Here is a 26,233-nt window from a genome sequence, read left to right on the forward strand (position 1 = left end):
TGGGACCTGGGAGTGGAGAAAGGCTGCCCACGTGGCTGGCGGGAGCCTCCAGGCCTGGGATTGGTCGAAAAGGAGGGGCGTGGGCGGGCATGGGGGCGGTTCCCCCGCCCAGGTCTCTCCCCAGGCCAGGTTTCTAAGGCGGACTGTAACTGGTGGCATTTGTCCCGGGACCAGGTAAGGGGCCTTGGGACGAGGGCGCTCACCCTGTCTACCTCCAATCCCCACATCTCGGGAGGGAGCTGAGATTTCTGTCCTGACTGTCCAGGCGGGGCTGCAGCGCGGGCTAGACTTCCACCTGCAGAAGCCACGTGGCGCGAGGAGTGTGCCCTGGGGCTGCAGATGGGCCCCTCTGCTCTGATCCCCATTGCCTGCGAGTGCCAGGCCGAGGGGCTGGGGCGTTACGAGCCGTCCGGGATAGGGGAGTACCGATGCGGGGAGACCGTCTGTCGGAGGGCAAGAAGCAGCCTGGGGCTGGCCCTGAGCCCTGAGGTGAGCTGAAGCACAGGTGAAAGGCGTTTTGGGGATTGGCCCAGTTTTTGTTTTGAGACAGGTTGTCGCTCCGTCGCCCGGGCCGGAGTGCGGTGTCGCGATCTCGGCTCACTGCAGCCTTCGCCTCGCGGGCTTAAAAGCGATTCTCCCGCCTCAGACTCTCGAGTAGCTGGGATTGCAGGTGGGCGCCACCACGCCTGGCTAATGTTTTGTATTTTGTTTTTGTAGAGACGGGGTTTCGCCATGTTGCCCAGGCTGCGCTCGAACTCCTGGGGTCAAGCGATCCGCCCGCTTAGGTCTCCCAAAGTGCTGGGACTACAGGTGTCCCAAAGTGGTGAGCCACCGTGCCCAGCCTCTGGCCGGTTTTGCTAAGCTGCTTTGGACCGGACCGTGCACCATCTGTAGTCCTGGAGGAGGCAACAATGAGCCTGCATTTTCAGCCAAGGAAGAGCAAGAAGGGTACTGGGGTGGGTTGGGAAGTGCTACCTCCCACCACTTTCCTGATGCAGAGGACTATAAGAAGAGTTTGCACAAACGTGTTAGGCCCTGTTCTAGACGCTGGAGACACAGCAGTGGACAAAATCAGCCCGTATGGAAATTACATCCTTCCTAATGAAATACGTTTCATACTAAATTTCATTTCATTTTCACAACCCCAATAAATTGGTAATTGCGGCCAGGCGCAGTGGCTCATGCCTTTAATCCCAGCACTTTGAGAGGCTGAAGGGGAGGAAGACTTGAGCCCAGGAGTTGGAGACCAGCCCGGGCAACACAGTAGGACCCTGCCTCTACAAAAAATTTTTTTTTTTTACTTAGCCAGAGGTTCTGTGGCGCACTTGTAGTCCTAGCTACTCAGGAGGTTGAGGCTGGAGGATTACTTGAGCCCAGGAGCTATTATCACACCACTGTACTCCAGCCTGGGTGACAGAGCAAGACCCTGCCTCAAAAAAAAAAAAAAAAAGAAAACAAAAACCAACATCTGCTATTTGCATACCTGCTTCAGATCCTTAGAGAGAAAAGCAGTTCAGAGCCTTGACTAAGGAGGTGATGAATGGAGGTGATGATATAGGCACACAAACCCCTATAATCTACTCATCTGTAGACTGTTAGCCCTTTTGTGAAAAAGGCAAGGCAGGCCGCTCTTTCTAAGTTGTCTGGTTTCTAAGAGCTCACTTGCCTTGGAGTCAGATGAGTATCCATAAGCCTATACCTGGGCCTGCTCCTGTAATTATTACTCTCATTTTCCAGCTTGCTCTAGGCAGCCTTGACCCTAATCCTTGCCTGTCTCGGTGGTCTTTGTGTCTGACCTTCTGGGGTCTTTGGCTACCTTGATCTTCCTCTGATGTAAGTACCAGCGATATGTTCCATTTTTCTCCTTACCTGGGGCTACAAACAGGAATCTTGTGCACTTCTGCTTTTAAGAGGATACCTCAGAAGGAATTTGGAAGCTTGTTTTCTGATCTCTGATACCATTTGTCAGAGAAAATCTCTCTCTGGGAAGGATGAGCATTATGTCAGCATTATGTAGTAGTCTATTTCTTTTTTTTCTCTTTTTTCCCTCTCTTTCTTTCCTTTTTTTTTTTTTTTGAGATGGAGTTTTGCTCTTATTGTCCAGGCTGGAGTGCAATGGCACGATCTTGGCTCACCACAACCTCCACCTTCCGGGTTTAAGCGATTCTCCTGCCTCAGCCTCCCAAGTAGCTGGGATTACAGGCATGCACCACCAGGCCTGGCTAATTTTGTATTTTTAATAGAGATGGGGTTTCTCCATGTTGGTCAGGCTGGTCTTGAACTCTCGACCTCAGGTGATCTGCCCGCCTTGGCCTCTCAAAGTGTCGGGATTACAGGTGTGAGCCACTGTGCCAGGCCTCTTTCCTTCTTTTTTTTTTTTTTTTTTTTTTTTTTTGAGACGGAGTCTCGCTCTGTAGCCCAGGCTGGAGTGCGGTGGCCGGATCTCAGCTCACTGCAAGCTCCGCCTCCCGGGCTTACGCCATTCTCCAGCCTCAGCCTCCCAAGTAGCTGGGACTACAGGCGCCCACCACCTTGCCCGGCTAGGTTTTTTTTGTATTTTTTAGTAGAGACGAGGTTTCACCGTATTATCCAGGATGGTCTCGATCTCTTGACCTCGTGATCCGCCCGTCTCGGCCTCCCAAAGTGCTGGGATTACAGGCTTGAGCCACCGAGCCCGGCCTCTTTCCTTCTTTTTTAAGGAGTTGGCAAGTAGGCTATAGTGGATAGAGGACCTTGGGGAAGTAAGTAAGGCCTTAGCTGTTGTCCAATCTTTGAGGACTGGATCTGTTGATTGTTGGTGTTTATATCTGCTGCAAGCACTTAGTGCAGGGCCAAGTGTACCAAAAATGCCCACCGTGGTGGCCCAATCCATGTGCACTTTCTAGGCTTCAGTTTCCTTTCTGTAAACTGAGATCTTAGATCACTTGTCTTCAAGCTGTGACATTCTGTTTTTTTGGAGACGGAGTCTTGCTTTGTCACCCAGGCTGGAGTGCAGTGGTGTGATCTCCGGTCACTGCAACCTCTGCCTCCCAGGTTCAAGTGATTCTCCTGCCTCAGTCTCCCGAGTAGCTAGGATTACAGGTGCCTACCACCATGCCTGGCTAATTTTTTGTATTTTTAGTAGAGATGGAGTTTCATCAGGTTAGCCAGGATGGTCTTGATCTGACCTCATGATCCACCTGCCTTGGCCTCCCAAAATGCTAGGATTACAGGCGTGAGCCACTGCGCCGGGCCTCAAGCTGTGACATTCTCTAATCCTAGGAGGGAGATACCATTAAATCACTGGTCTGATTTTTACTCCTACCTTGTTCCTAGTAGTGTAACCATAATCCTTCAGAAGTAGGGCTACCCTGGACATGATGATGACCTTTTTAGGGAAGACTAGATGTGGCTTGTGTGGGAGGAGGGACAGTAACTATGGAAGAAAATTTAGAGACCGGTATGACTCAGCACAGGCAAGGTAGACAATTTGCAACTTCATGAAAGAAAGCCTGCTCTTGCCGGGCCTGGTGGCTCATGTCTGTAATTCCAGCACTTTGGGAGGCCAAGGTGGGCAGATCACCTGAGGTCAGGAGTTTGAGACCAGCCTGACCAACATGGAGAAACCCTGTTTCTACTAAAAATCCAAAATTAGCCGGGTGTGGTGGTACATGCCTGTGATCCCAGCTATTAGGGAGGCTGAGGCAGGAGATTCGCTTGTACCTGGGAGTTGGAGGTTGCAGTGAGCCGAGATTGTGCCATTGCATTCTAGCCTGGGCAACAAGAGTGAAACTCCGTCTCAAAAAAAAAAAAAAAAAAAAAAATATGCCTGCTCTTAATTCTGTAACCTAGGCAGGTTCTGAGTTTGACTTAAGAGAGGTGGTATCCTTGATCCCAACAGACCCAAGAAGTTGGAATGCATTTCAGGTAAGCAGTGAATATTCTTCGAGGGCACGTGAAAGATGTAGCAGGAAACATCACAGACATGATCCCTATGCTCGTGAGCCTTACAGTCTGTCAGGGGAGGCAGACTTTACACAAATCACAGTCAATGACAAGAAGGTGACAATCACAAATGCCCAGCATGCTGCAAAGGACAGGATGCTGTAGGAGTATATATCACAGAAGGACTTGAGTTTGTCCTGAAGGAGTCGGGGAACAGTGCCCATTGGGGTACGGTGGGTGTGTGGCGGAAATGTTCCAGACAGATCGTTTAGGTTTTTTTTTTTTTTTTCGGCTTTATGTTTTATTTAAGACAGGGACTCTGCAGTTTCTATCCTGACTTTAGTTAAGAAGGCAAAGGCTCTTGCATAATTAGCAAATGTTTAGTTTACCCCTTGATGATAGTCCCTCCATTCTGAGAAGCAGAGGACTTTTCAATGTTGCGTTAAGGGGAACAGAGATGTCAGAGAAGGTCTGGCCCTGTGTGTACGTGTGTGCTGAGGGGCAGGCATAGCATTTTGCCCAGTCAGGCTGTCTCCAGCGTGCGTGAGCCTGGGACTCTGTAAGCCAAGGCAGCATGTGGTCAGCCAGCCAAGCTGACTCCTTTTAGGTTCATGTAGAGCCTGGGAAAGTGAACTCTTTCCCCTCCTCCCATTCCTGCTTCAGTTGGGACTGAGAGAAATGCCTTTGGTCTTTGAACCAGCCTGCAGGAGGCCAGGTGGCAGGGGAGAGGGGAAGTCTGAGTTTTGGCAGTGGACTCTTTCTGTCTGCCTTCTGACTTCTCTGGAGATTGCTGCTTCAGAGAAGCATCAGGGCCAGGCTAGGGCGCTGTGGATACTCCATGTTGAGCCTCTCCTCTTGTCCCTGGTCCTTCCTCTTAGGAAAAGGTGTACCCCCAGCATATCAGCTTCCTGATGTGTCTTCCGCCTTAACGAAAAAAATCTAAAAATTGATCACCACTCTTCCTTCCCCAACTCGGTCCCTCCTGCCTCTTTTCTTGAACTGGAACTCCTGGCCTCCCAAAGTGCTGGGATTACAGGCCTCTCTATGCCTGTCTCCACCTCCTTTCTTCTTTCTGGTGGTTCTTCCCATCTTTGGGGGCTTCCTTTTCTCGGCTTCTTTTTTTTTTGAGACAGGGTCTTGCCCTGTTGCCAAGATGGAGTGCAGTGGCACCATCTTGGCTCACTGCAACCTCCACCTCCCAGATTCAAGTGATTCTCCTGCCTCAGCCTCCCGAGTAGCTGGGATTACAGGCACCTGCCACCATGCCCAACCAATTTTTTGTATTTTTAGTAGAGGCGGGGTTTCACCATGTTGGCCAGGCTGGTCTCGAACTCCTGACCTCATGATCCACCTGCCTCAGCCTTCCAAAGCACTGGGATTACAGGCGTGAGCCACCATGCCTGGCCTCGGCTTCTTTTTTTTTTTTTTTTTTTTTTTTTTGAGACTTTGAGACAAAGTCTCACTCTGTCGCCCAGGCTGGAGTGCAGTGGTACAATCTCAGCTCACTGCAACCTCCGCCTCCTGGGTTCAAGTGATTCTCGTGCCTCAGCCTCTTGAATAACTAGAATTGCAGGTGCCTGCCACCATGCCCAGCTAATTTTTGTATTTTTTTTTAGTAGAGACAAGGTTTCACCATGTTGGCCAGGCTGGTCTCAAACTCCTGACCTCAGGTGATCCACCCACCTCGGCCTCCCAAAGTGCTGGGATTACAGGTGTGAGCACCGTGCCTGACCTCAGCTTCTTAAATGTCCTGATTTTTCAGGGTTTGTCCTCAGCTCTCTCCTCTTCCCATTCTGTGTGTGTTCTCACTGGAAAACTTTATCGTAAATCACCTCGATGCTGCTGACTCCGTTTTTTCCTTCTAGCTCTGACCTCTGTTTTCTTTCAAGCCTGAATACCCAGGGGCTGATGAACTTCTTATTCAGCAAATACTTGAATATTGTTCTAGGCACTGGGGTGACAGTGGTAAGCAAAATGAACATACCACCTCACTTTACAGGTGAATTATTTAATTTAGTTAAGGTGCTATTTCTAAGAAAAAGACAAAATGACCTAGTAGTAGAAGCTATAGAAGTAAATCTGAAAATTATTTGTACAAAAAAAAAAAAAAAAAAGGACAAATAGGTACTATTCAGTGAAGAGAGGAAACACTAGCTTTTGAGTATGGTGTTTGGAAAGGACCTGAGACAGGATGCAGCCTATTGCATTTAAGAAAATCCTGGCCAGGGCTGGGCGCGGTGGCTCAAGCCTGTAATCCCAGCACTTTGGGAGGCCGAGATGGGCGGATCACGAGGTCAGGAGATCGAGACCATCCTGGCTAACACGGTGAAACCCCGTCTCTACTAAAAATACAAAAAACTAGCCGGGCACGGTGGCGGGCGCCTGTAGTCCCAGCTACTCGGGAGGCTGAGGCAGGAGAATGGCGTAAACCCGGGAGGCGGAGCTTGCAGTGAGCTGAGATCTGGCCACTGCACTCTAGCCTGGGTGACAGAGCGAGACTCCGTCTCAAAAAAAAAAAAAATCCTGGCCAGGCTTGGTGCCTCACACTTGTAATCCCAGCACTTGGGGAGGCCGAGGCGGGTGGTGGATCACGAGGTCAGGTGATCGAGACCATCCTGGCTAACACAGTGAAACCCTGTCTGTGCTAAAAATACAAATAGTTAGCTGGGTGTGGTGAGGGAGGAGAATCGCTTGAACTCAGGAGGTGGAGGTTGCAGTGAGCCGAGATCGCACCACTGCACTCCAGCCTGCAGCCTGGGTGACAGAGCAGGACTCCATCTCCAAAAAAAAAAAAAAAAATCCCATGGCAGGACTGGGGGTGGTGGCTCACTCCTGTAATCTCAGCACTTTGGGAGGCCAAGGCAGGCAGATCCCTTGAGCTCAGGAGTTGAGACCAGCCTGGGCAACATAGGGAGACCCTGTCTCTACAAAAAATACAAACATTAGCCGGGAATGGTGGCACATGCCTGTGATCCCAGGTACTTGGGAGGCTAAGGTCAGAGGATCTTTTGAGCCCAGGAGGTGGAGGCTGGGGTAGTGAGCCATGATCATACCACTGTACTCCTCCCTGGGCAACAGAGCAAGACCCTGTCTCAAAAAAAAAAAAAAAAAAAAAAATAGGCCGGACGTGGTGGCTCACGCCTGTAATCCCAGCACTTTGGGAGGCCAAGGCAGGCGGATCACGAGGTCAGCAGATCGAGACCATCATGGCTAACAGAGTGAAACCCCGTCTCTACTAAAAATAAAAAAAAATTAGCCGGGCGTGGCAGCGTGCGCCTGCGTGCGCCTGTAGTCCCAGCTGCTGGGAAGGCTGAGGCAGGAGAATGGTGTAAACCCGGGAGGCGGAGCTTGCTGTGAGCCACGATCTCGCCACTGCACTCCAGTCTGGGTGACAGAGCGAGACTCCGTCTTAAAAATAATAATAATAATAATAATAAATAATCCCATGGCATTTGAAACTCAACATGGATAAATCAAGCTTACTATTAAAATTTTCTCCCTCAAAGACAATTTTTCTGTGCTCTCTCGGTTAGCACCTATCACCCAAGTCAGAAACCCTGGATATCACTCTGGATATTTGTCCTGTGTCAACTCGAATAAGCTAAACAAGACTCCCCAGATTCCCTCTCTGGTATATTCCAGTTATAGTGGCTACCCAGGAGCACACATGCACCATCTTCCAGCTCTTCAGACGAACAGTAATCTAGGTGCTGCTGTGAGGGGATTGTGCAGATGTAATTAAATTCCTCAATTGTTTGGCTTTAAGTTAATCAAAAGGGAGATTATCCTGGGTGGCCTGACCTAATCAGGGGAAGCCCTTTAAAGGAGGGCTAGACCACCCCTGAACCCCCTCTGAGGTTCTGGACTCTGAGCCATTACCCACGTTGCTCCCTCTCCCCCAGGGATGGTCTGTTGCTGGCTGCCTGCCCTGCTGACTTCAGGATTGCCTACCCAACAGCCACAGTTATGTGAGCCAATTAGCTAATTCCTTGTGATAAATCAATTTCTATATTTTATCAATATTATATTATGTCAGCTTTATATATATTTAGGCCAGGAGTGGTGGTGCATGCCTGTAATCCCAGCACTTAGGGAGGATGAGATGGGAGGATTCCTTGAGCCCAGGAGTTTGAGATTAGAGTGAGCTATAATTGCACCACTCCACTCCACCCTGGGCAACAGGCTGAGACCCTGCCTAAAAAGAGAAAAAAAAATTATAAAGTTTATATAGATAGATCAATATATACTTATAATATATAAAGTTATATATTTATATATAATTTTGTATAGCTATATGAATTATTTGTTTATTATGTTTACATATTATATTTAAATAATTCATATCTCTATATAAATAAATTTATATATTATAAATATATGTTGATATATCTATAAATATTAAATCATATATTTATATAGATATATAATTTATATATTGATGTAGATATAGAAATTATTTATATATTTATAAAATATATATTATAGCATACAAATATATTTTAGAAATACATAAAATATGTATATGTGTGTGTCATAGGCCAGGTGCAGTGGCACGCACGTGTAATCCTGGCACTTTGGGAGGCCAAAGCAGGCAGATTGCTTGAGCTCAGGAGTTAGAGGAACCCCGTGTTGCCCCATGTTATGTTTTGGTATCTACCTATCTGTCTGTCTGTCTGTAATCTACTGATTCTGCTTCTCTGGTTGAACCCTGACTGATACAGTGTTCCTTTTATACCTATTGCTTAGCAGATCCTAAGACTCCGCTTCTTTGAAAGATTCTCTCCTGTTCGTCTCTCCTTTGAGTGCACCTGGGTTCATTTGAGCCCTATGTCTTCTTGCCTGGATTATTGGGGTTCCCTTCCAGCTGGTCTCCCTGCATCCCGTGAAGTCTGGGCACACTCTGTTTATTCTTACGACTACCCAGTTTGTTCTTGGTAAACTACATGTCTGATCTTGTCACTCTTCTTCTTAAAATCTTTCAATGACTTCCTGAAGTTTTCAGGCAAAAATTTAAAAGCCGCCGGGCACGGTGGCTCAAGCCTGCAATCCCAGCACTTTGGGAGGCCGAGACGGGCGGATCACGAGGTCAGGAGATCGAGACCATCCTGGCTAACACGGTGAAACCCCATCTCTACTAAAAAATAAAAAAAAAACTAGCCAGGCGAGGTGGCGGGCGCCTGTAGTCCCAGCTACTCGGGAGGCTGAGGCAGGAGAATGGCATAAACCCGGGAGATGGAGCTTGCAGTGAGCTGAGATCTGGCCACTGCACTCCAGCCTGGGCGACAAAGCGAGACTCAGTCTCAAAAAAAAAAAAGTAGAGCCTCAGCTTTTTTTTATGACTCCGTTTTCTCTCCTCTCTTAGCATATCAATTATACTTCTTTTGAAAACCTTTTTAGCAGTTGCCCAGGAGTTTGCAATATACATTTATGACTAATCCAAATCCACTTTCAAGTAACATTATACCACTGCATAGAACGTCCAAGTACCTTAGAATGGAGTCCTCCCAGTTCTCCCTTCCTGTCCTTGCTACTACTGCTGTCATGGATTTCTCTGATCCATAAACTACAATCACCAAATACATTGTTGCTACTATTATTTTAAACAAATATATCTGTTTGTTAACTGTTAACAATTCAGAATAAGAGAAATAAACATTTTTACTTATTTTTGTTTGTTTGTTAATGTTTTTTCTGAGACAGGGTCTCACGCTGTCATGCAGGCTGGAGTGTAGTGTCACGATCACAGTTCACTGCAGACTTAGCCTTAGCCTCCCAGGCTCAAGCAATCCCCCCATCTCAGCCTCCCAAGTAGCTGGGACCACAGGCACATGCCACCATGGCTGGCTATGTTTTTTTCTTTTTTATTTTTGTAGAGACAGGGTCTCACTATGTTGCCCAGACTGGTCTCAAACTCCTGGGCTCAAGTGATGCTCTTGCCTTGGCCTGCCAGAGTGCTGGGATTATAGGTGTGAACCATTGCACATGACCAGAAGAACTTATTTTAATATCTTGTAAGTCAGGTCTGCCAGTGACAAATTTCCTGTTTTGTTTGTCCAAGAAAGCCCTTTTTTTTTTTTTTTTTTTTTTTTTTTTGAGACAGTCTTACTCTGTCACCCAGGCTGGAGTGCAGTGGCTCGATCTCGGCTCACTGCAACCTCCGCCTCCTGGACTTAAGCATTCCTCCCACATCAGCCTCCCCAGTAGCTGGGACTGCAGGTGTGCACCACAACACCTGGCCAATTTTTCTAGTTTTTGGTAGAAAAAAAATACAAAATGAGGTTTCACCATGTTGGCCAGGCTGGTCTCAAACTTTTGACCTCAGGTGGTCCACCTTCCTTGGCCTCCCAAAGTGCTGAGATTACAGATGTGAGCCACCATACCTTGCCGACCAGAATTTTTTTTTTTTGGGGACAGAGTCTCACTCTGTCACCCAGGCTTGAGTGCAGTGGCATGATCTTGGCTCACTGCAACCTCTGCTGCCCAGGTTCAAGTGATTCTCCTGCCTCAGCCTCCTGAGTAGCTGAGATTACAGGCACCTGCCACCACGCCTGGCTAATTTTTAGTAGAGATGGGGTTTCACCATATTGGTCAGGCTGGTCTCAAACTCCCGACCTCAGGTGATCCACCCGCCTTGGCCTCCCGAAGTGCTGCGATTACAGGAGTGAGCCACCGCGCCTGGCCCCGACTAGAAATGTTTTAAGGGATATAAAGCAGTTAGTACTTGAGGTGGTTCTTCTGTAAGATATGGAGATAGGTGGAAATGGGTAACGACCAACAGGATCAGATGGTATGCACCCCCAAATAGTAATTCCAATGATCTATGAAGACGAACATTCCCACACCATCCCTCACCACGGACTCAGTGTTTCTCAATGAGAGACAGAATTCATGTGTGGAGGATCTGAGTCCAAGCCCTTCTATTGTATAATTGCATTAGTATTACTTGTTTCTTTTCTTTTTCTTTTTTTTTTTTAACATTTACTTTAGATTCAGGGGTACATGTGTAGGTTTGTTACATAGGTTAACTTGTGTCACTGGGGTTGTACAGATTATTTCATCACCCAGGTACTAAGTTTAGTACCCATTAGTTATTCTGATCCTCTCCCTCCTTCCACCCTCCACCCTCAAGTGAGCCCCAGTGGGGTCTGTTGCTTCCCTTTTTGTGTCCATGTATTCTCATCATTTAGCTCCTACTTATGAGAACATGTGATATTTGGTTTTCTGCTCCTGCATTAGTTTGCTAAGGATAATGGCCTCCATCTTCATGTCCCTGCAAAGGACGTGATCTTGTTCTTTTTTGTGGCTGCATAGTATTCCATGGTGTACATATACCACATTTTCTGTATCCAATCTGCCATGGATGGGCCTTTAGCATTTCGACAATTTCTGTTGACACATGTTCAAGCTCACTGATTCTTTCCCTGGCCATGTCCAGTCTACTGATGAGTCTATCCAAGACTTTCTTCATATTTATTATAGTATTTTTGATTTCCAGCATTTCCTTTTGATTCTTTCTTGTTTCCATCACTGCTTACGTTATTTGTCTGTTGTCCACTTTTCCCTTCAGAGTCCTTAGAATATTAACCATAGTTTTATCTAAATAATTAATAATTTTATTTATTATTTATTTATTTATTTTAACCACAGTTATTTTAAATTCCTGGTCTGATAAGTCTAAAATCTCATATCTAAATCTGGTTCTGATGCTTGGCCTGTTTCTTCAAACTGTTTTTTTTTTCTTTTTAGTATGCCTTGTAATTTTTCACTGAAAGCTGGACATGACGTACCCTGTGAGAGGAACTGAGGGGTGAGGTTTGGTTTATCTAGGTTATGTTTACTGTTTGCTGTAGCTATAGGTATAAAAGGCTAAATTTTCTTCTGGTGTCCTTGTTCTTGTCTCCCCTACTGTCTATGGGTCTCTAGAGACTTCTTAAATAGGGCCTAAGATGTGTTACTCTTTTTGTTATCATCCTTGTAATGATACAGGAGCCCTGCTGGTGCAGTGGTGACGTGAGGGAGTGGAGGGATCTACAGTCCTGTGATGAGGTCTCAGTCTTCTGGTGAGTCTGTTTCCTGAACCTTCAAAAGAGCTTCTCAGACTCCCCTTGTCCTCTTTAGGTGAGGCAGGAAGGCAAGAGGTGGCTGGAGTTCTCTTTCCCCAAGTCAGTTAAGTTCTGGTAAAACCCAAGATGGTTAGGCTCTGGTAAAATAGTTTCCCTCAAGGGTAGACTTTGTTAAGAAGAATGAAAGGGCTGGGCATGATAGTGCATGCCTATAGTCCCAGCTACTTGGGAAGCTGAGGTTGGAGGATTGCTTGAGCCCAGGAGTTCGAGGCTGCAGTGAGCTATAATCATGCCTATCAATTACCATTCACTCCAGCCTGGATAAAATAATGAGACTCTGTCTCTAAATAATAAAATAGGCCAGATGCGGCAGCTCACACCTGTAATCCCAGCACTTTGAGAGGCTGAGGCAGAAGGATTGCTTGAACCTAGGAGTTTGAAACCAGCCTGGGCAACATAGCGAGGTGCCATCTCTACAAAAAATATAAAAATTAGCCAGGCGTGGTGGCGTGTGCCTGTAGTCCCAGTTACTCAGGAGGCCGAGGCAGGAGGATCCCTGAACCTGGGAGGTAATAGTTGCATTGAACCATGATCATACCACTGCACTCCAACCTGGGTGACAGAATGAGATCCTGTCTCAAAAAAAAAGTAAAATTAAATTTAAAAAAAAGAAGAACAAACGGCTTTGGAGTTTTTGTTTTGTTTTGTTTTGTTTTGCTTTTCCCCCCGAGAAGGAGTCTTGCTCTGTCACCCAGGCTCAGGCTGGAGTGCAGTGGCATGATCTCAGCTCACTATAACCTCCATCTCCTGGGTTCAAGCAATTCTCCTGCCTCAGCCTCCTGAGTAGCTGGGATTACAGGCGCCTGGCACTGCACCCGGCTCATTTTTGTATTTTTAGTAGAGATCAGGTTTCACCATGTTGGCCAGGCTGGTCTCAAACTCCTGACCTCATGATCCCCTCACCTCGGCCTCCCAAAGTACTGGGATTACAGGCCTAAGCCACCGCACCAAGCTGGCTGTTTTTCAAAATGGCTACTTTTCCCATCTCCCTGCCAGAAGCACCCCGGGGTATTATACTGTTTAATGGGTGGGCTTTTGTTCCCAGAGCTCCCCGAGCACAGGCACTGTATTGTCCCCTTTTGCAGTCTCTCCTGCAGTGTGGTTAAGCACAGAGCTGACCACCAGCAGGCCCTCAGGAAACACGTGTTGGTGCCCAGTTGCTCAATCTGATGACCATTCACTGGGGCCCCCCCAAGCCGAGTCAGACGATGCCCAGTAGCTGGCGAGAGCAGACCGTCTGCAACAGTGGGAGTTGCTCAGGTCCTCTGCGGTGGGCTTTGATTTAGGGGACAGTCCTCTTCTTCCTCTGTCCCTTAGGTCCACAGTTTTATGTGTGAACAAGATGGAGGCTGACCTGACTGGCTTTAACATCGATGCCCCCCGTTGGGACCAGCGCACCTTCCTGGGGAGAGTGAAGCACTTCCTAAACATCACGGACCCCCGCACTGTCTTCGTATCTGAGCAGGAGTTGGACTGGGCCAAGATGATGGTGGAGAAGAGCAGGTGAGTGGTTGGGGAAGGGGCTGGAAGTAGTAGGGTAACATTGATGGGGTCCTCTTGGGTGGAGGTGGAAACCGAAGATGAAGGAATAGACAGAACTCTTAGGGCTGGGGGCTGGGAGAAGTGAGAGTAGGGAGACTGGGAGATGTTGATCAGGCAGGATGGTGACTGCCTGCTGTCCTTGGGTGGCAGGATGGGGGTTGTGCCCCCAGGCACCCAAGTGGAGCAGCTGCTGTATGCCAAGAAGCTATATGACTCGGCCTTCCACCCCGACACTGGGGAGAAGATGAATGTCATCGGGCGCATGTCTTTCCAGCTCCCTGGCGGCATGATCATCACGGGCTTCATGCTCCAGTTCTACAGGTGGGACTTGGGGGCAGGGCCGTGGGAGGTACAGCTGCCTGGATCTGCTGGTCAGGGAGCCATACTGTGATAATAATAATAGTTCTCTTGATTGGTCACTTACCAGATACCAGGCACTATGCTACATTCTTTGCACGTATTGCTTCATTTAACCCTCTCAACAACCCTACACTATAGGTACTATTGTTTCCATTTTATAGATGAAGAACTAGAGTTCTACAGAGGCTGAAGAACTTGTCCAAGTTTAAACAGGCAGTAAATATGGGTGCCTGGATTTTAACTGAGGCAGTCCTATGTAGAACCCTCAACAAATAAGTTACCCCAATTCCCTCTTTAAAAAGTACTTTTTCCACATTGATTTTAATTATGTAACAACCAAACAAAACAATAGGTAGTCCCTTTCTTGGCTTGGCTGGGGAGAGAATAGACTGCCTCTGTAGCTGCTGGATGTGCGACTCTTCTTCCCACCTCTTCCTTCCTCCCCTACGTCCCCTACCCCATGCATTGATTGGTTCAGCTATTGAGCTGGGCTTTGGGCCAGGCGTTGGGAATGTAAAGGCTTCAGTAACCCCCCCATCAAGGAGCTCCCAGTTTTGTTGAGGAGACCAAGAAGTAAACAGTTACAGTACAGCTTGGTAAGTGGTAGGTTGGGGGAAGAACATGGGGTTGTGGAAGCAGGAGCATGGAATGACTTACTCTGTCTCAGGAGGGGCAGGGAAGGGTTGGGAAGGTTCCAAGGAGGAAGTGATCTCTCTCAACAGAGCAGGGTTCGGCCACGTATGGAAGGAGGAGGGGGAGATATTTGAGGAAGAGGGGTCAGCCTGCACAAAAATCCAGGTGCATAAAACAATATGGGAACAAGCAAGGCATGGTGGCTCAAGCCTGTAATCCCAGCACTTTGGGAGGCCGAGACGGGTGGATCACGAGGTCAGGAGATCGAGACCATCCTGGCTAACACGGTGAAACCCCATCTGTACTAAAAAAATACAAAAAACTAGCTGGGCGAGGTGGCGGGTGCCTGTAGTCCCAGCTACTCGGGAGGCTGATGCAGGAGAATGGCGTAAACCCAGGAGGCTTGCAGTGAGCTGAGATCCGGCCACTGTACTCCAGCCTGGGTGACAGAGCGAGACTACGTCTCAAAAAAAAAAAAAAAAAAAAAAAACTAAATAAATAAAAAATAAAAACCTAGTATGAGAACAGTGTGGGGACCCGCAGATCACGTGCTTTGATTGGCGTGCCCTCAGGACTCCCTGCCATCTGACTTCTCTCTGCCTCTCCTGGCCTTCCTCACTGGTAGGACGATGCCGGCGGTGATCTTCTGGCAGTGGGTGAACCAGTCCTTCAATGCCTTAGTCAACTACACCAACAGGAATGCAGCTTCCCCCATATCAGTCAGGTAGGAGACCTGAGCCCCAGGCTGTCCTCGTGCCTCCCACGAACAGCTTTTCTAAAGAGTTCTGGGCTGGCAGTCCTTCCTGGGCAGCGCCTGCACTGAGCAGGTGACCAAGTTACCGTTTCCCAGGGTTTGGAAGCATTTTCTCAAGCTGAGTAGGAGTGGATCTTCTTCCTAGACCAATTCCAAATGTGTTTATTCATTCATTCTCTAAATATTTCTTCTTGAGTGTGTATTGTGTGCTGGGGATGTGCATGGTTCTACATTCTGGGATACATTGTTAAGACGTGTGGTTGGGCCAGGCATGGTGGTTCACACCTGTAATCCCAGCACTTTGGGAGGCCGAGGCAGGCGGATTGCCTAAGATCAGTCTCAAAACAAACAAACAAAAAACACCCAGAAAACCAGGGTTGCAAGGCAGAGAACAGCAGAGCTGTGTCTGTGTAGTTTGGCCACTTAGAGCAATCCCTTCTGTGGAGACGACATTTCAACTGTGTCCTGAAGGTTGAGGGTTGAACAACCCAAGAGCCCAGGGAGCCCCTCGCTGCATAGGTAGCAGCCATGTGCAGAGGCTCTGAGGCAGGAAGGAACTTGGTGTGTTCACGGTACTGAAAGAAGGCCAAGGGGGCTGGGGCTCTGTGAGCGAGGGGGAGAGGGTCACAGATAAGGCTAGGGACAGATCCTGTACAGTTTTCAGGCATGAAGCCTCACCAGCCGACTTTCTCCCTCAAGCCCGTGGTTTGGCCCTCAGCTGGCAGGCGCCCCACTCCCAAGCATCTCTCTCCTCCCCCAGGCAGATGACCCTTTCCTACTTCACAGCCACAACCACTGCTGTGGCCACAGCTGTGGGCATGAACATGTTGACAAAGGTATGGTCTGGGGCTGCTGCAGCATGGTGGCCACGTGGGGGCAGCAGAGTCCTAGGGAAAACAGCCTTCCCCCAGGGACAGTTCCCCAGGTTGGTTGAGCTGGGAATGGCCAGAGCCCTGCTAGCCAAGTGATGAGAAATACACCAGGGCTGTCCCCAGGTTGGTTCTTCTTGAGCCTTTGAGGGAGTTTGGGGTTCCCAGAGTGGGTCTCTGGATGTGTGGCAGTAGCAAGGCCTAATTTTCTTTTTTGTATTCTAGTTGTTCAGCCCCCTCCCCTCCCATCTTCCAGCGCATCTCAACAACTCCTACTATTCCCTTCCTCCAACAGAAAGCGCCGCCCTTGGTGGGCCGCTGGGTGCCCTTTGCTGCTGTGGCTGCGGCTAACTGTGTCAATATCCCCATGATGCGACAGCAGTGAGTATAGGCCCCCTTTTCTCCCTACAAACCACAAGATTAGCAGAAAAGGGACTGCGGTGGGCATGGGGAGGGCTGCTGGGCTGAGCCTCTGAAGGGCCCTGGGATTGGCTGCTCCCCTGGTGATGGCCCCGGGAGTGGTGGGTGACTGGGTTAGGCTGTGTGTTGAGTCCCGTGGGAGTCCTCTCCTGGGTGATGTAGGATGGGAAAGACAGTGTGGACCTGTGGAGTTTTACACTGGATTATGTCCTTTTGGACCTGTGTTAAAATTGTGAACTCCTCCTACTTCCCAAGCCCTGGGGATGGCATACAGAATGAAAAGTATCAGGCTGAGGTGTCTAAAGATAGCACAGAACCCACAAGCTTTGAAAGAAGCCAGAGGAGTAGACAGAAATTTTCCAGGCACCCAACTCTAAACTTTTCAGGAGAAAAGGTAAAGGAGAAACTTACTATGTCTCACAGTTCTTATTTATTGACTACAGAAATCTCTGTTATGAGGTTTTAATGATGTAATATACATAAAGCACTCAAAATAGCACCTGGAACATAACAGATGCTATATAAGTGTTCACTGTTATTTCTACCATTGTCATCATTATCAATATCTACAAGTTACATTTTCTTGGTACAACCAACAAATGGAAAATGTTCACACTAGCCTTTGTAGAAGGAGCGCTACCAGAATAGTTGTGCACACATGCTGCTCTGCTCATCTTTCCTTCCCCATCCAGTGAACCTTTCCTAACAGGAGAATGAGTCCCTGCCACCTACAGGGGCTTGGGTTGAGTGCTGTCAAGAACTGGCCTGAGAAGAATAGCTGGGGTGGGCTGGGTGCGGTGGCTCATGCCTATAATCCCAGCACTTTGGGAGGCTGAAGTGGGAGGATCACCTGAGGCCAGGAGTTTGAGACCAACCTGGCCAACATGGCAAAACCCCATGTCTACTAAAAATACAAAAATTAGGGCTGGGCACGGTGGCTCTCGCCTGTAATCCCAGCACTTTGGGAGGCCGAGGTGGGCGGATCACGAGGTCAGATCAAGACCATTCTGGCTAACACAGTGAAATCCCGTCTCTACTAAAAAACCAAAAAATTAGCTGGGTGTGGTGGCGGGTGCCTGTAGTTCCAGCTACTCAGGAGGCTGAGGCAGGAGAATGGTGTAAACCCAGGAGGCAGAGCTTGCAGTGAGCTGAGATCGTGCCACTGCACTCCAGCCTGGGCAACACAGTGAGACTCCATCACAAAAAAAAAAAAAAAGAAAAAAATTAGCCGGGCATGGTGGTGCATGCCTGTAATCCTAGCTACTGGGGAGGCTGAGGCAGGAGAATCACTTGAACCCAGGAGGTGGAGGTTGCAGTGAGCCAATATCACGCCACTGCACTCCAGCCTGGGTGACAGAGCGCGACTGTCTCAAAAAAAAAAAAAGAATAGCTAGCGTAATCCTTACCGGGTCCTGTAAAGTGGCGCCAGGATGATCCCCATTTTGCAGATAAGCAAAACTGAGGCTTTGGGAGGGTTAAAGACTGCTCAAGGTCACACACATATGCTGCAGTTTCAGGACTCAACCCAGACAGTCCGGGCCCAGGGCCAGCGCTCTCAGCCACTGCCCTAGATCGCTCCTAAGATACTGCTCATTGGAGTGCAGAAGGAAGGTCAAAGGCCCAGGCTACAGGAGGTGGCTTCCTGGAGCTTAAGCGGCCTGGCCTTGGTCCCCTGGCATGTCACGTGGCTGGCAGGCTTCCATCACCCCTTTCCGAAGTCCAGTAATTCCTGTCTGTGTTTAGGGAGCTCATCCAGGGAATCTGCGTGAAGGACAGGAATGAAAATGAGATTGGTCATTCCCGGGTGAGTAGAGGCCTCCCTTTGGGGTGGGAGGAGGAAATTCCCTTTCATACCCTGTCCCCTCCTTAGTGGTCACAGTGGGCACCATTATAGAATTGAGAAGGCTTCTCTGACTTCATCCTCACTCCCTGTCAAATTTTCCCCATGTTTCTCTGTTCAGAACAGGCCCCTTCTGTCCTTTCTCCATCATTTCTGGTCCATAAAAACCTAGCTAGGGGGGAGGGGATGAAGTGAGGTCACTTAGCACTTGGAGGGTCCTTCTCTTCCCTTTTACCATCTCAGACTTGTCCATGATGCTGACCCAGCCCCCTGGTGCAACCCATGTACACTGGATACATCATTTCTGACAACTTACTATTTTCTGCCCTCAGAGAGCTGCGGCCATAGGCATCACCCAAGTAGTTATTTCTCGGATCACCATGTCAGCTCCTGGGATGAGTAAGATGGGGAAGCCCTTCCATCCTGGGGAACCCTGTGACACAGGGTGGAGGTCTCAGCCACACTCAGGTTTTGGGTGGGAGGTGGGGCCCACCCTCTACAGCCATGCTTCTCAAACTGCTTGATTGCTGCAAGCCTAGAAGAACCATACTAATTCCTAGAACATCAGTTCATCCAAGGTTTGAGGTAGAAAGTTATTTTCATTTTATTAATACTTGTCAAGCATTTGTGTTTAATGTGTAGACAATGTGGGGTGCTAGGGAGAGTGGTAGAGAAAATAAATTCCCTGCTTTGGTTTGCTTCCAGCAGGGGGCATATTGCAAAATTTGTTTGCATGAGCGTACAAATGCATTTTTGGGTTTTGACAAGGAGGCTTTGGACCTAGCAGCGCATATTCTCCTGTTATCGCAAGCGTGCAGATTGAGAAGCTTGGGAAGCACTGTTGTGCCGGGACTTTGGGGAGAGAGGTTGGGGGTGGTCATGTCTACTTACTCTTCTGTTCTGCCTCATGGTTAAGTATTTTCTGGAGCTTCTGTTGAAGGAGAGGGAATCACTTGGTTCCTAGTCTGACTTAAGAGGAAGTCCTAGGGAAAGCCTCCCAGCCCTCCCCTCAGCTTCTCCCCTGGTCTCTTCCAGTCTTGCTGCCAGTCATCATGGAAAGGCTTGAGAAACTGCACTTCATGCGGGTATGTAGGGTTTGCCTTGGCATTTTCCCTGCCCAGAGTGCCTCCAGCCACATCTGTCCCTGGGGATGCCTGACATCTCACTCAAGCCCACACCAGTCTCCACTGGCCTCTTGTTTAGACATCATGGCCAGTTTCCTGACCTGGTCTGCAGAGAACAAGGCCTTCTTTGAGGGCCAGGGGGTCCTTGCCTGTGGGTTTTTCTACCTGGCTGATCCATGGCAGAGCAGGGATGGGGTTCACCTTATGGCATAGAAGTACCATGTGGATCTGTCTTTTATTTGTTTTTATACAGAAAGTCAAGGTCCTGCACGCCCCATTGCAGGTCATGCTGTGTGGGTACTTGTAAGTATCATGTTTTGATGGTTTGGGTTCTGTGTGGCTGGAGCACTCGAGATGTGTCATCTTGTCTAGCCTGTGTTGGAGAACGTGTACTCCTTTACCTGACTTTAAAAGTGGTCAAGCTCAGACTACCTGTAGTCCATCTGGAAAGCTCTCGCCCCATCTTTTGTGAGGGCTTCAGGCTGGCTAGACTTTACGCACATGTCCATGTAGGAAGTCCAGTGCTGAGGTGCCCTCCCATCCGAGGGTCTCTCCTTTGACCTTAAGTCTGGAGCAGGTTTTTTTTGTTTTTTGTGTTTTTTTTTGAGATGGAGTCTCACTCTGTCTCCCGGGCCGGAGTGCAATGGCACAGTCTCAGCTCGCTGCAACCTCCACGTCCCAGGTTCAAGCAATTCTCCTGCCTCAGCCTCCTGAGTAGCTGGGATTACAGGCATGCACCACCACGCCTTGCAAATTTTTGTATTTCATCATGGTGGCCAGGCTGGTCTCAAACTCCTGACCTCAAGTGATCCACCCACCTCGGCCTCCCAAAGTGCTGGGATTATAGGCATGAGCCACTGTGCCTGGCTGTCTGGAGCAATTTTACAGAAGAGATAAGAATGAGGAGACATAGCTTTGGCTGGGACTGTCACGTGTCCCAGACTCACACAGCAGGGAAATGCTACCAGTCACGTCAATGTTCTTGGGTATCTGCCATTAACTAGAGAAGTCCTAGTATTCACCATGCATTTCAGGGCCATGGGACTAATGACAGCAATACTAACAGCTAACGTTGACTGCATATTTTCTCTGTGTCCCCACTGAACCCAATGCTTCACACCTATAATTTCACTTAATTTTCCCAACCTTAGAAATCTACGTATTATTATCATCTCCTTTTACAAATCAAGAAACTGAGACTTAGAGTAAGAAACTTGCCCAAGGGTATATAGCTGGTAACTGCTGGAGCTGAGATTTGATCAACAGTCTAACATTATGCTATGCCAACTTCTGCTAATTGAGTAGTGACCATGGGCTGGGTGCTTTGCATACATATCTCATTGAATCCTCACAGTAGCCCTGCAAAGTAGGCACTGCAAAGTGGGCTGCAGTAGCCCCAAAAAGTAGGTTGTCCTCCCTCTGTGTCTCTGAGGTAACTTGCCCAAGATGGCACAGCTAGTAAGTGGTAAAACTGGGATACCAACCCAGACCTGTCAGAGTCCTGCAGCCTGTAAGACCTTGCCTCCCAAACCCTGGTCCACGCCAGCATCATTGGCATCCTCTGATAACTTGTTAAAAGTAAAGACTCTGCAGCCCTTCCCCAGACCCCCTCAGTTGGCACCTGCATTTTAATAAGCCCCTGAAGTTATATGCTCAGTGAAGCTGGAGAAACTGCCTTTCACTGTGCTCTGACAGCCTAGGTGTTCAACTAATAAAGAAGCAGGTCTCAGAATCCACAGACTCACTCCTTCCCCTCCATAGTGCCCCTCCCCGTCCTGGTCGCTCCTCCCACTACAAGTCAATCTTCCCCCTCCAAGTTGCTCCTCTCGCTCCTCATCGCTCCTCCCCTCCATGTCCTTCCTCCCTCTCCATGTTGCTTCACCCCATCCAGTCCAAGTTGTTCTTCCCACTCCAAGTAATTCCTTCCCTCCAAGTTACTCCTCCCCCTCCAAGTCGCTCCTCACCCTCCAAGTCATTCCTCCCTCTCCAAGTCACTCCTCACTCTCCAAAGCACTCCTCACTCTCCATGCTGTTCCTCCAAGTTGCTCCTCTCCCTCCATATCCCTCCTCTCCCTCCACGTCCCTCCTCTCCCTTCATGTGGCTCCTCCCCTCCTTGTCGCTCCTCCCCCTCCATGCCAGCAGTGCCTGGGCTCCTTTGGCCCACCGCTCACAGTCCCTGTTTACTTCATTGTCTTCTTCCTCTGCCTGAACAATGCAGTAAAGGGTGGGAATGAGTGATGGGGGTTGGGAGGGTACTGGTTTTATCCCCCTGCCAGAATGAGTATCCTCGAACTGCGGGAACAGGAGAAGGGTTGGAGGGAAAGAATATGGGGCCAGCTGGGAAGGCAGGCCAGGTGCCTGGGCATTGCTCCCTTCCCTTCGGGATAGGGGATGGGCGGGCCTGTGGGGAGATGTCCCCTGATGCTTTGGTTTCTCCTTTCTTGCAGCCTCATCTTCATGGTGCCAGTGGCGTGTGGGCTCTTCCCACAGAAATGGTATCTGCTGTTCATTCCTTACTTGGTTTAACTGACCGCCCTGCCAGTGTGCTCCCTGATCTGCCTGCTGTTCAGAAGGAGACAGGGAAGGGGCAGGAAGGGCAGCACCTGTCCGAGGACAGGTGTCCATCAGCCTAAAGGCTGGGCCTCTTAACCCTGGTGAATTTTGGCAAACCAAAACAGATCTGCGAGGGGCGGGAGAAGCCAGGGGCAGGAATAAGGTTGCTCCCTCCCAGTGGAGCAAGGACTGCCTTGGAGAGAAGGTGGGGGAGCAACAGGAGACTTTCTCTCCCTGCCGGCTGGGTTATTAGGAAGCTCTCCTCTGGCTGGATCTGGTTTTTCACTTTTTTTTTTTTTTTTGAGATGGAGTTTCACTCTTATTGTCCAGGCTGGAGTGCAGTGACACTATCTTGGCTCACCACAGCCTCTGCCTCCCGGTTCAAGTGATTCTCCTGCCTCAGCCTCCGGAGTAGCTGGGATTACAGGTGCCTGCCACCATGCCTAGCTCATTTTCTTTTTTTTCTTTTTTTTTTTTTTGAGATGGAGTCTGACTCTGTTGCCAGGCTGGAGTGCAGTGGTGTGATCTTGGTTCACTGCAACCTCTGACTTCCTGAACGATTCTCCTGCCTCAGCCTCACGAGTAGCTGGGATTACAGGCATGCGCCACCACGCCCAGCTAATTTTTGTATTTTTAGTAGAAATGGGGTTTCACTATGTTGGCCAGGATGGTCTCAATCTCCTCACCTTGTGATCCGCCCGCCTCCATCTCCCAAAGTGCTGGCATTATGTGTGTGCGCCACCGCACCTGGCTTCGTTTTGTATTTTTAGTAGAGACGGGGTTTCACCATGTTGGCCATGGTTGGTCTTGAAATCCTGACCTCAGGTGATCCGCCCGCCTCAGCCTCCGTAAGTGCTGGGATTACAGGCATGAGCCACCATTCCCCACTGGTCTTTAACACTGAATAAGGGGACCAGTCGTGGCGGCTCACGCCTATAATCCCAGCACTTTGGGAGGCCGAGGTGGGTGGATTTCGAGACCAGCATGACCAACATGGAGAAACCCCATTTCTACCAAAAATACCAAATTAGCCGGGCGTGGTGGTGCATGCCTGTAATCCCAGCTTCTTGGGAGGCTGAGGCAGGAGAATTGCTTGAACCTGAGAAGTAGAGGTTGCGGTGAGCCAAGATTGCGCCACTGCACTCCAGCCTGGGCAACAAGAGCGAAACTCTGTCTCAATAAATAAGTAAATAAAGGGACAAGCAGAGGACTGAAAACCAAAACCCCTCTATTTCCTTTGTGTGTCCAAGAAGGAGGAAGCAGGGAGAATGGATGATGGAAAAGGGAAGGGATACATCAGACTGTGGGGCGGTGGGTGACTGGCCCCAGGAGACAAGCGTAGCTTGAATATATACCCAGACGATTCCAGTCTCCCCTTCCTGATATTCTAGTTCAATACTAGTTCCATGGTCATCTGCTAGACATCTCTTGTGTCCCAAGCACTGTGTTTGTAATCTTGTGGAGAAGATGGAAGTTGAAACGAAGAACCATAGCCCAAGGGGGATGAAGTCAGGCCTGAGTAATGGTAAAGCAACATTGTGGTATACAAAGGCCAATAATAATCCTAGTTGGAAAAATCAGGAGGGCTTCTTGGAGGTGATATTTGAGTTGGGCTTCATCTGAGGGTAACTTACTGCTTGTCCCCGGTGGCATGCTCATAATCCCCTTCTGCTCTCTTTTCAGTGAATTGCCCGTTTCCTATCTGGAACCAGAGCTCCAAGACACCATCAAGGCCAAGTATGGAGAACTTGAGCCTTATGTCTACTTCAATAAGGGTCTCTAAATGCCCCACCTCAGCAAGGACCAGTCTATTCCCATATTCACCAGCCCCTTCTTAGCTACATGCACACTTGTGTCCTCCTTCCTCTTTGCCAACAAGGCCCGAAAGCCAGGATAGATTGGGGGGTGGGACAATGAATGCCTCATGCTTACACCCCAGTACTGGTTGATTGGACCTCAGGGGAAAAAAGTGAAAAACGGTAGCAAAGGCCAGTGTCTTCTAGCTGCTTCCTCCTTAACCCCTGTCCCCTGGAAACCAGAAGCTGAGGCCCTCTCAGGGAGGAGACACCAAGCAAATCATTTGGAAAAGTTAGGAAACCTTTAGGATTCTGGTTCCAGCCAGGATTGAGGAAAAGACCTTGGATCAAAAGGAAGCTTCTATATCTCTTTCTTCTTCACTTCCTCTTCCTCTCCCGAGCAATGGAACCTTTTAATCATGTAATTCTAGCCGAACTCAGGAAAAAGAAGGGGGAAAGGACTCTGTCCCCTTGGGGCTCATCTCCACCCTTCCCCATCCTCTTCCTCGTTGGCCCCTGGTCAGACAGCTTTTTTTTTCCCCCCCAAGATGGAGTCTTGCTCTGTCGTCCAGGATGGAGTGTAGTGGCGCGATCTCAGCTCACTGCAACCTCTGCCTCCTGGGTTCAAGCGATTTTCCTGCCTCAACCTCTCAAGTAGCTGGGATTACAGGGCACCCGCCACCACGCCCGGCTAATTTTTGTATTTTAGTAGAGACGGGGTTTCACCATGTTGGCCAGGCTGGTCTTGAACTCCTGACCTCAGGTGATCCACCCACCTCGGCCTCCCAAAGTCCTGGGATTACAGGCATGAGCCACTGCACCCAGCCCTTACAGCCTTTTTGGGAATGCTGCTAACCTTGAAATGATCAGACACCTACGAGTTATTAGTGCTAAAAAGGGGACCGTGCAAGGCAGCAGAGTTACATGGTTCTTCAAATCATGTCTGAATCTATTCTTGAATCTTCCGTATAATAAGGGAAGTTCTCTTTCCCCACTGCCACATATGTCTGTTTTCAAAGATAAGTCCACTAACTGTGTGTAAAAATGATATATGTAGGCATTAACTATACACTTTAATGGGTATAATTTCCTGCCTGCTTCCCTTCCTCAGCCCAGTAGGTTAAACAGCAAAGAAAGACTGGTGTGTACTGAATAGGAAAGGGAAGTTTTATTTGGAACCTTCTGAGAGGAAATCAACCAGGACCAAAGAGCCTTAAAGGACACAGAGCAAAGCACAGCCACTTCCCTTCCCCAGCTTGGCTGCCCTAGGTGATTTCTCAAGCTCCTTGGGGGACTGTTGTTTCTCATCTGGAATCAATGTGTGTATGAGTTTTGTCTGGTAGGATTGCTCTCTCCGTCCAAACGATATCACTGTGAATTGAATAAATTTGTTGAAAGAGCACATAGGCGCACACACACACACAAACTGTAAACTAAGTTAATAAAGCCTGAATGGAAAGCTGGATCTGGCCTGCCTTTGGCCTTGGCATGTTAGGGGGTATCACAACTATTATATAAAGGGAACTCATCTGATGCCTGGAGGCTGTTGTTTATTTCCCTTATTAAAGGGGAAATCCACCTGTCTCCACAGGAAGCTCCAGAGATCTCCCAGAATGGGAACTGTGTCGCCCTAGAGCAAGAGTTGGCAAGCCATGGCCCAAGGGGCCAAATCCACCTGCCACCTGTTTTTCTGCAACTAGGAGCTAAGCAGATTTGTAAATTTTTAAAGAGTTGTAAAAAGGAAAAACAGGAATGACAGAGACCCTTCCTACATGGCGTGCAAAGCCTAAAATATTTACTGTGTGATCGTTGACACAAAAAGTTTCCCCTGCCGTGGAGCAGTGATTCTTTTTTTTTTTTTTTTTTTTTTTTTGAGACGGAGTCTGGCTCTGTCGCCCAGGCTGGAGTGCAGTGGCCGGATCTCAGCTCACTACAAGCTCCGCCTCCCGGGTTTACGCCATTCTCCTGCCTCAGCCTCCGGAGTAGCTGGGACTACAGGCGCCCGCCACCTCGCCCGGCTAGTTTTTTGTATTTTTAGTAGAGACGGGGTTTCACCGTGTTCGCCAGGATGGTCTCGATCTCCTGACCTCGTGATCCGCCCGTCTCGGCCTCCCAAAGTGCTGGGATTACAGGCTTGAGCCACCGCGCCCGGCCTAGGAGCAGTGATTCTTAAGCACATGCATCAGCCGGGCGCCGCGGCTCATGCCTATAATCCCCACACTTTGGGAGGCCGAGGCAGGCAGATCACCTGAGGTCAGGAGTTCAAGACCAGCCTGACCGACATGGTGAAACCC

The 26,233-nt window shown here is 48.9% G+C and overlaps 1 protein-coding gene across 7 annotated transcripts; it reads left to right on the plus strand.

Moving 5' to 3' along the window:
* Positions 1 to 80: 80 nt before the first annotated feature.
* On the plus strand, positions 81 to 25,404 carry SFXN2 (sideroflexin 2). Of its 7 annotated transcripts, XM_073019301.1 has the most exons (16): positions 103 to 174; positions 1,738 to 1,833; positions 11,671 to 11,731; positions 11,911 to 11,984; positions 13,365 to 13,550; positions 13,740 to 13,910; positions 15,208 to 15,306; positions 16,097 to 16,172; positions 16,501 to 16,586; positions 18,369 to 18,429; positions 18,798 to 18,864; positions 19,501 to 19,550; positions 19,843 to 19,892; positions 22,038 to 22,085; positions 23,827 to 23,880; positions 25,051 to 25,404. In XM_073019301.1, the coding sequence occupies exons 5-16, from the start codon at positions 13,390 to 13,392 to the stop codon at positions 25,061 to 25,063; spliced, it is 936 nt and encodes a 311-aa protein (XP_072875402.1). In that variant the 5' UTR covers positions 103 to 174; positions 1,738 to 1,833; positions 11,671 to 11,731; positions 11,911 to 11,984; positions 13,365 to 13,389; the 3' UTR covers positions 25,064 to 25,404. The 7 variants fall into 7 exon arrangements, with proteins under 7 accessions (XP_037865432.1, XP_072875402.1, XP_037865433.1 ...); XM_038009505.2 differs by having other exon boundaries at positions 23,827 to 25,404; XM_038009504.2 differs by lacking the exon at positions 1,738 to 1,833 and having other exon boundaries at positions 81 to 174; positions 23,827 to 25,404.
* Positions 25,405 to 26,233: the final 829 nt, after the last annotated feature.

This window comes from Chlorocebus sabaeus, chromosome 9 (genome assembly GCF_047675955.1).
Source record: "Chlorocebus sabaeus isolate Y175 chromosome 9, mChlSab1.0.hap1, whole genome shotgun sequence".
In the NCBI taxonomy this organism is placed as follows: Eukaryota; Metazoa; Chordata; class Mammalia; order Primates; family Cercopithecidae; genus Chlorocebus; species Chlorocebus sabaeus.

What these genes read in the sequence shown, in the direction of transcription:
- SFXN2 (XM_038009504.2), top strand. Translation starts at nt 13,390, where the DNA reads ATGGAGGCTGACCTGACTGGCTTTAACATCGATGCCCCCCGTTGGGAC. An exon ending in ATGATGGTGGAGAAGAGCAG is followed by an intron (nt 13,551 to 13,739) that starts GTGAGTGGTTGG and finishes CTTGGGTGGCAG; the next exon opens with GATGGGGGTTGTGCCCCCAG. An exon ending in GCATGAACATGTTGACAAAG is followed by an intron (nt 16,173 to 16,500) that starts GTATGGTCTGGG and finishes TTCCTCCAACAG; the next exon opens with AAAGCGCCGCCCTTGGTGGG.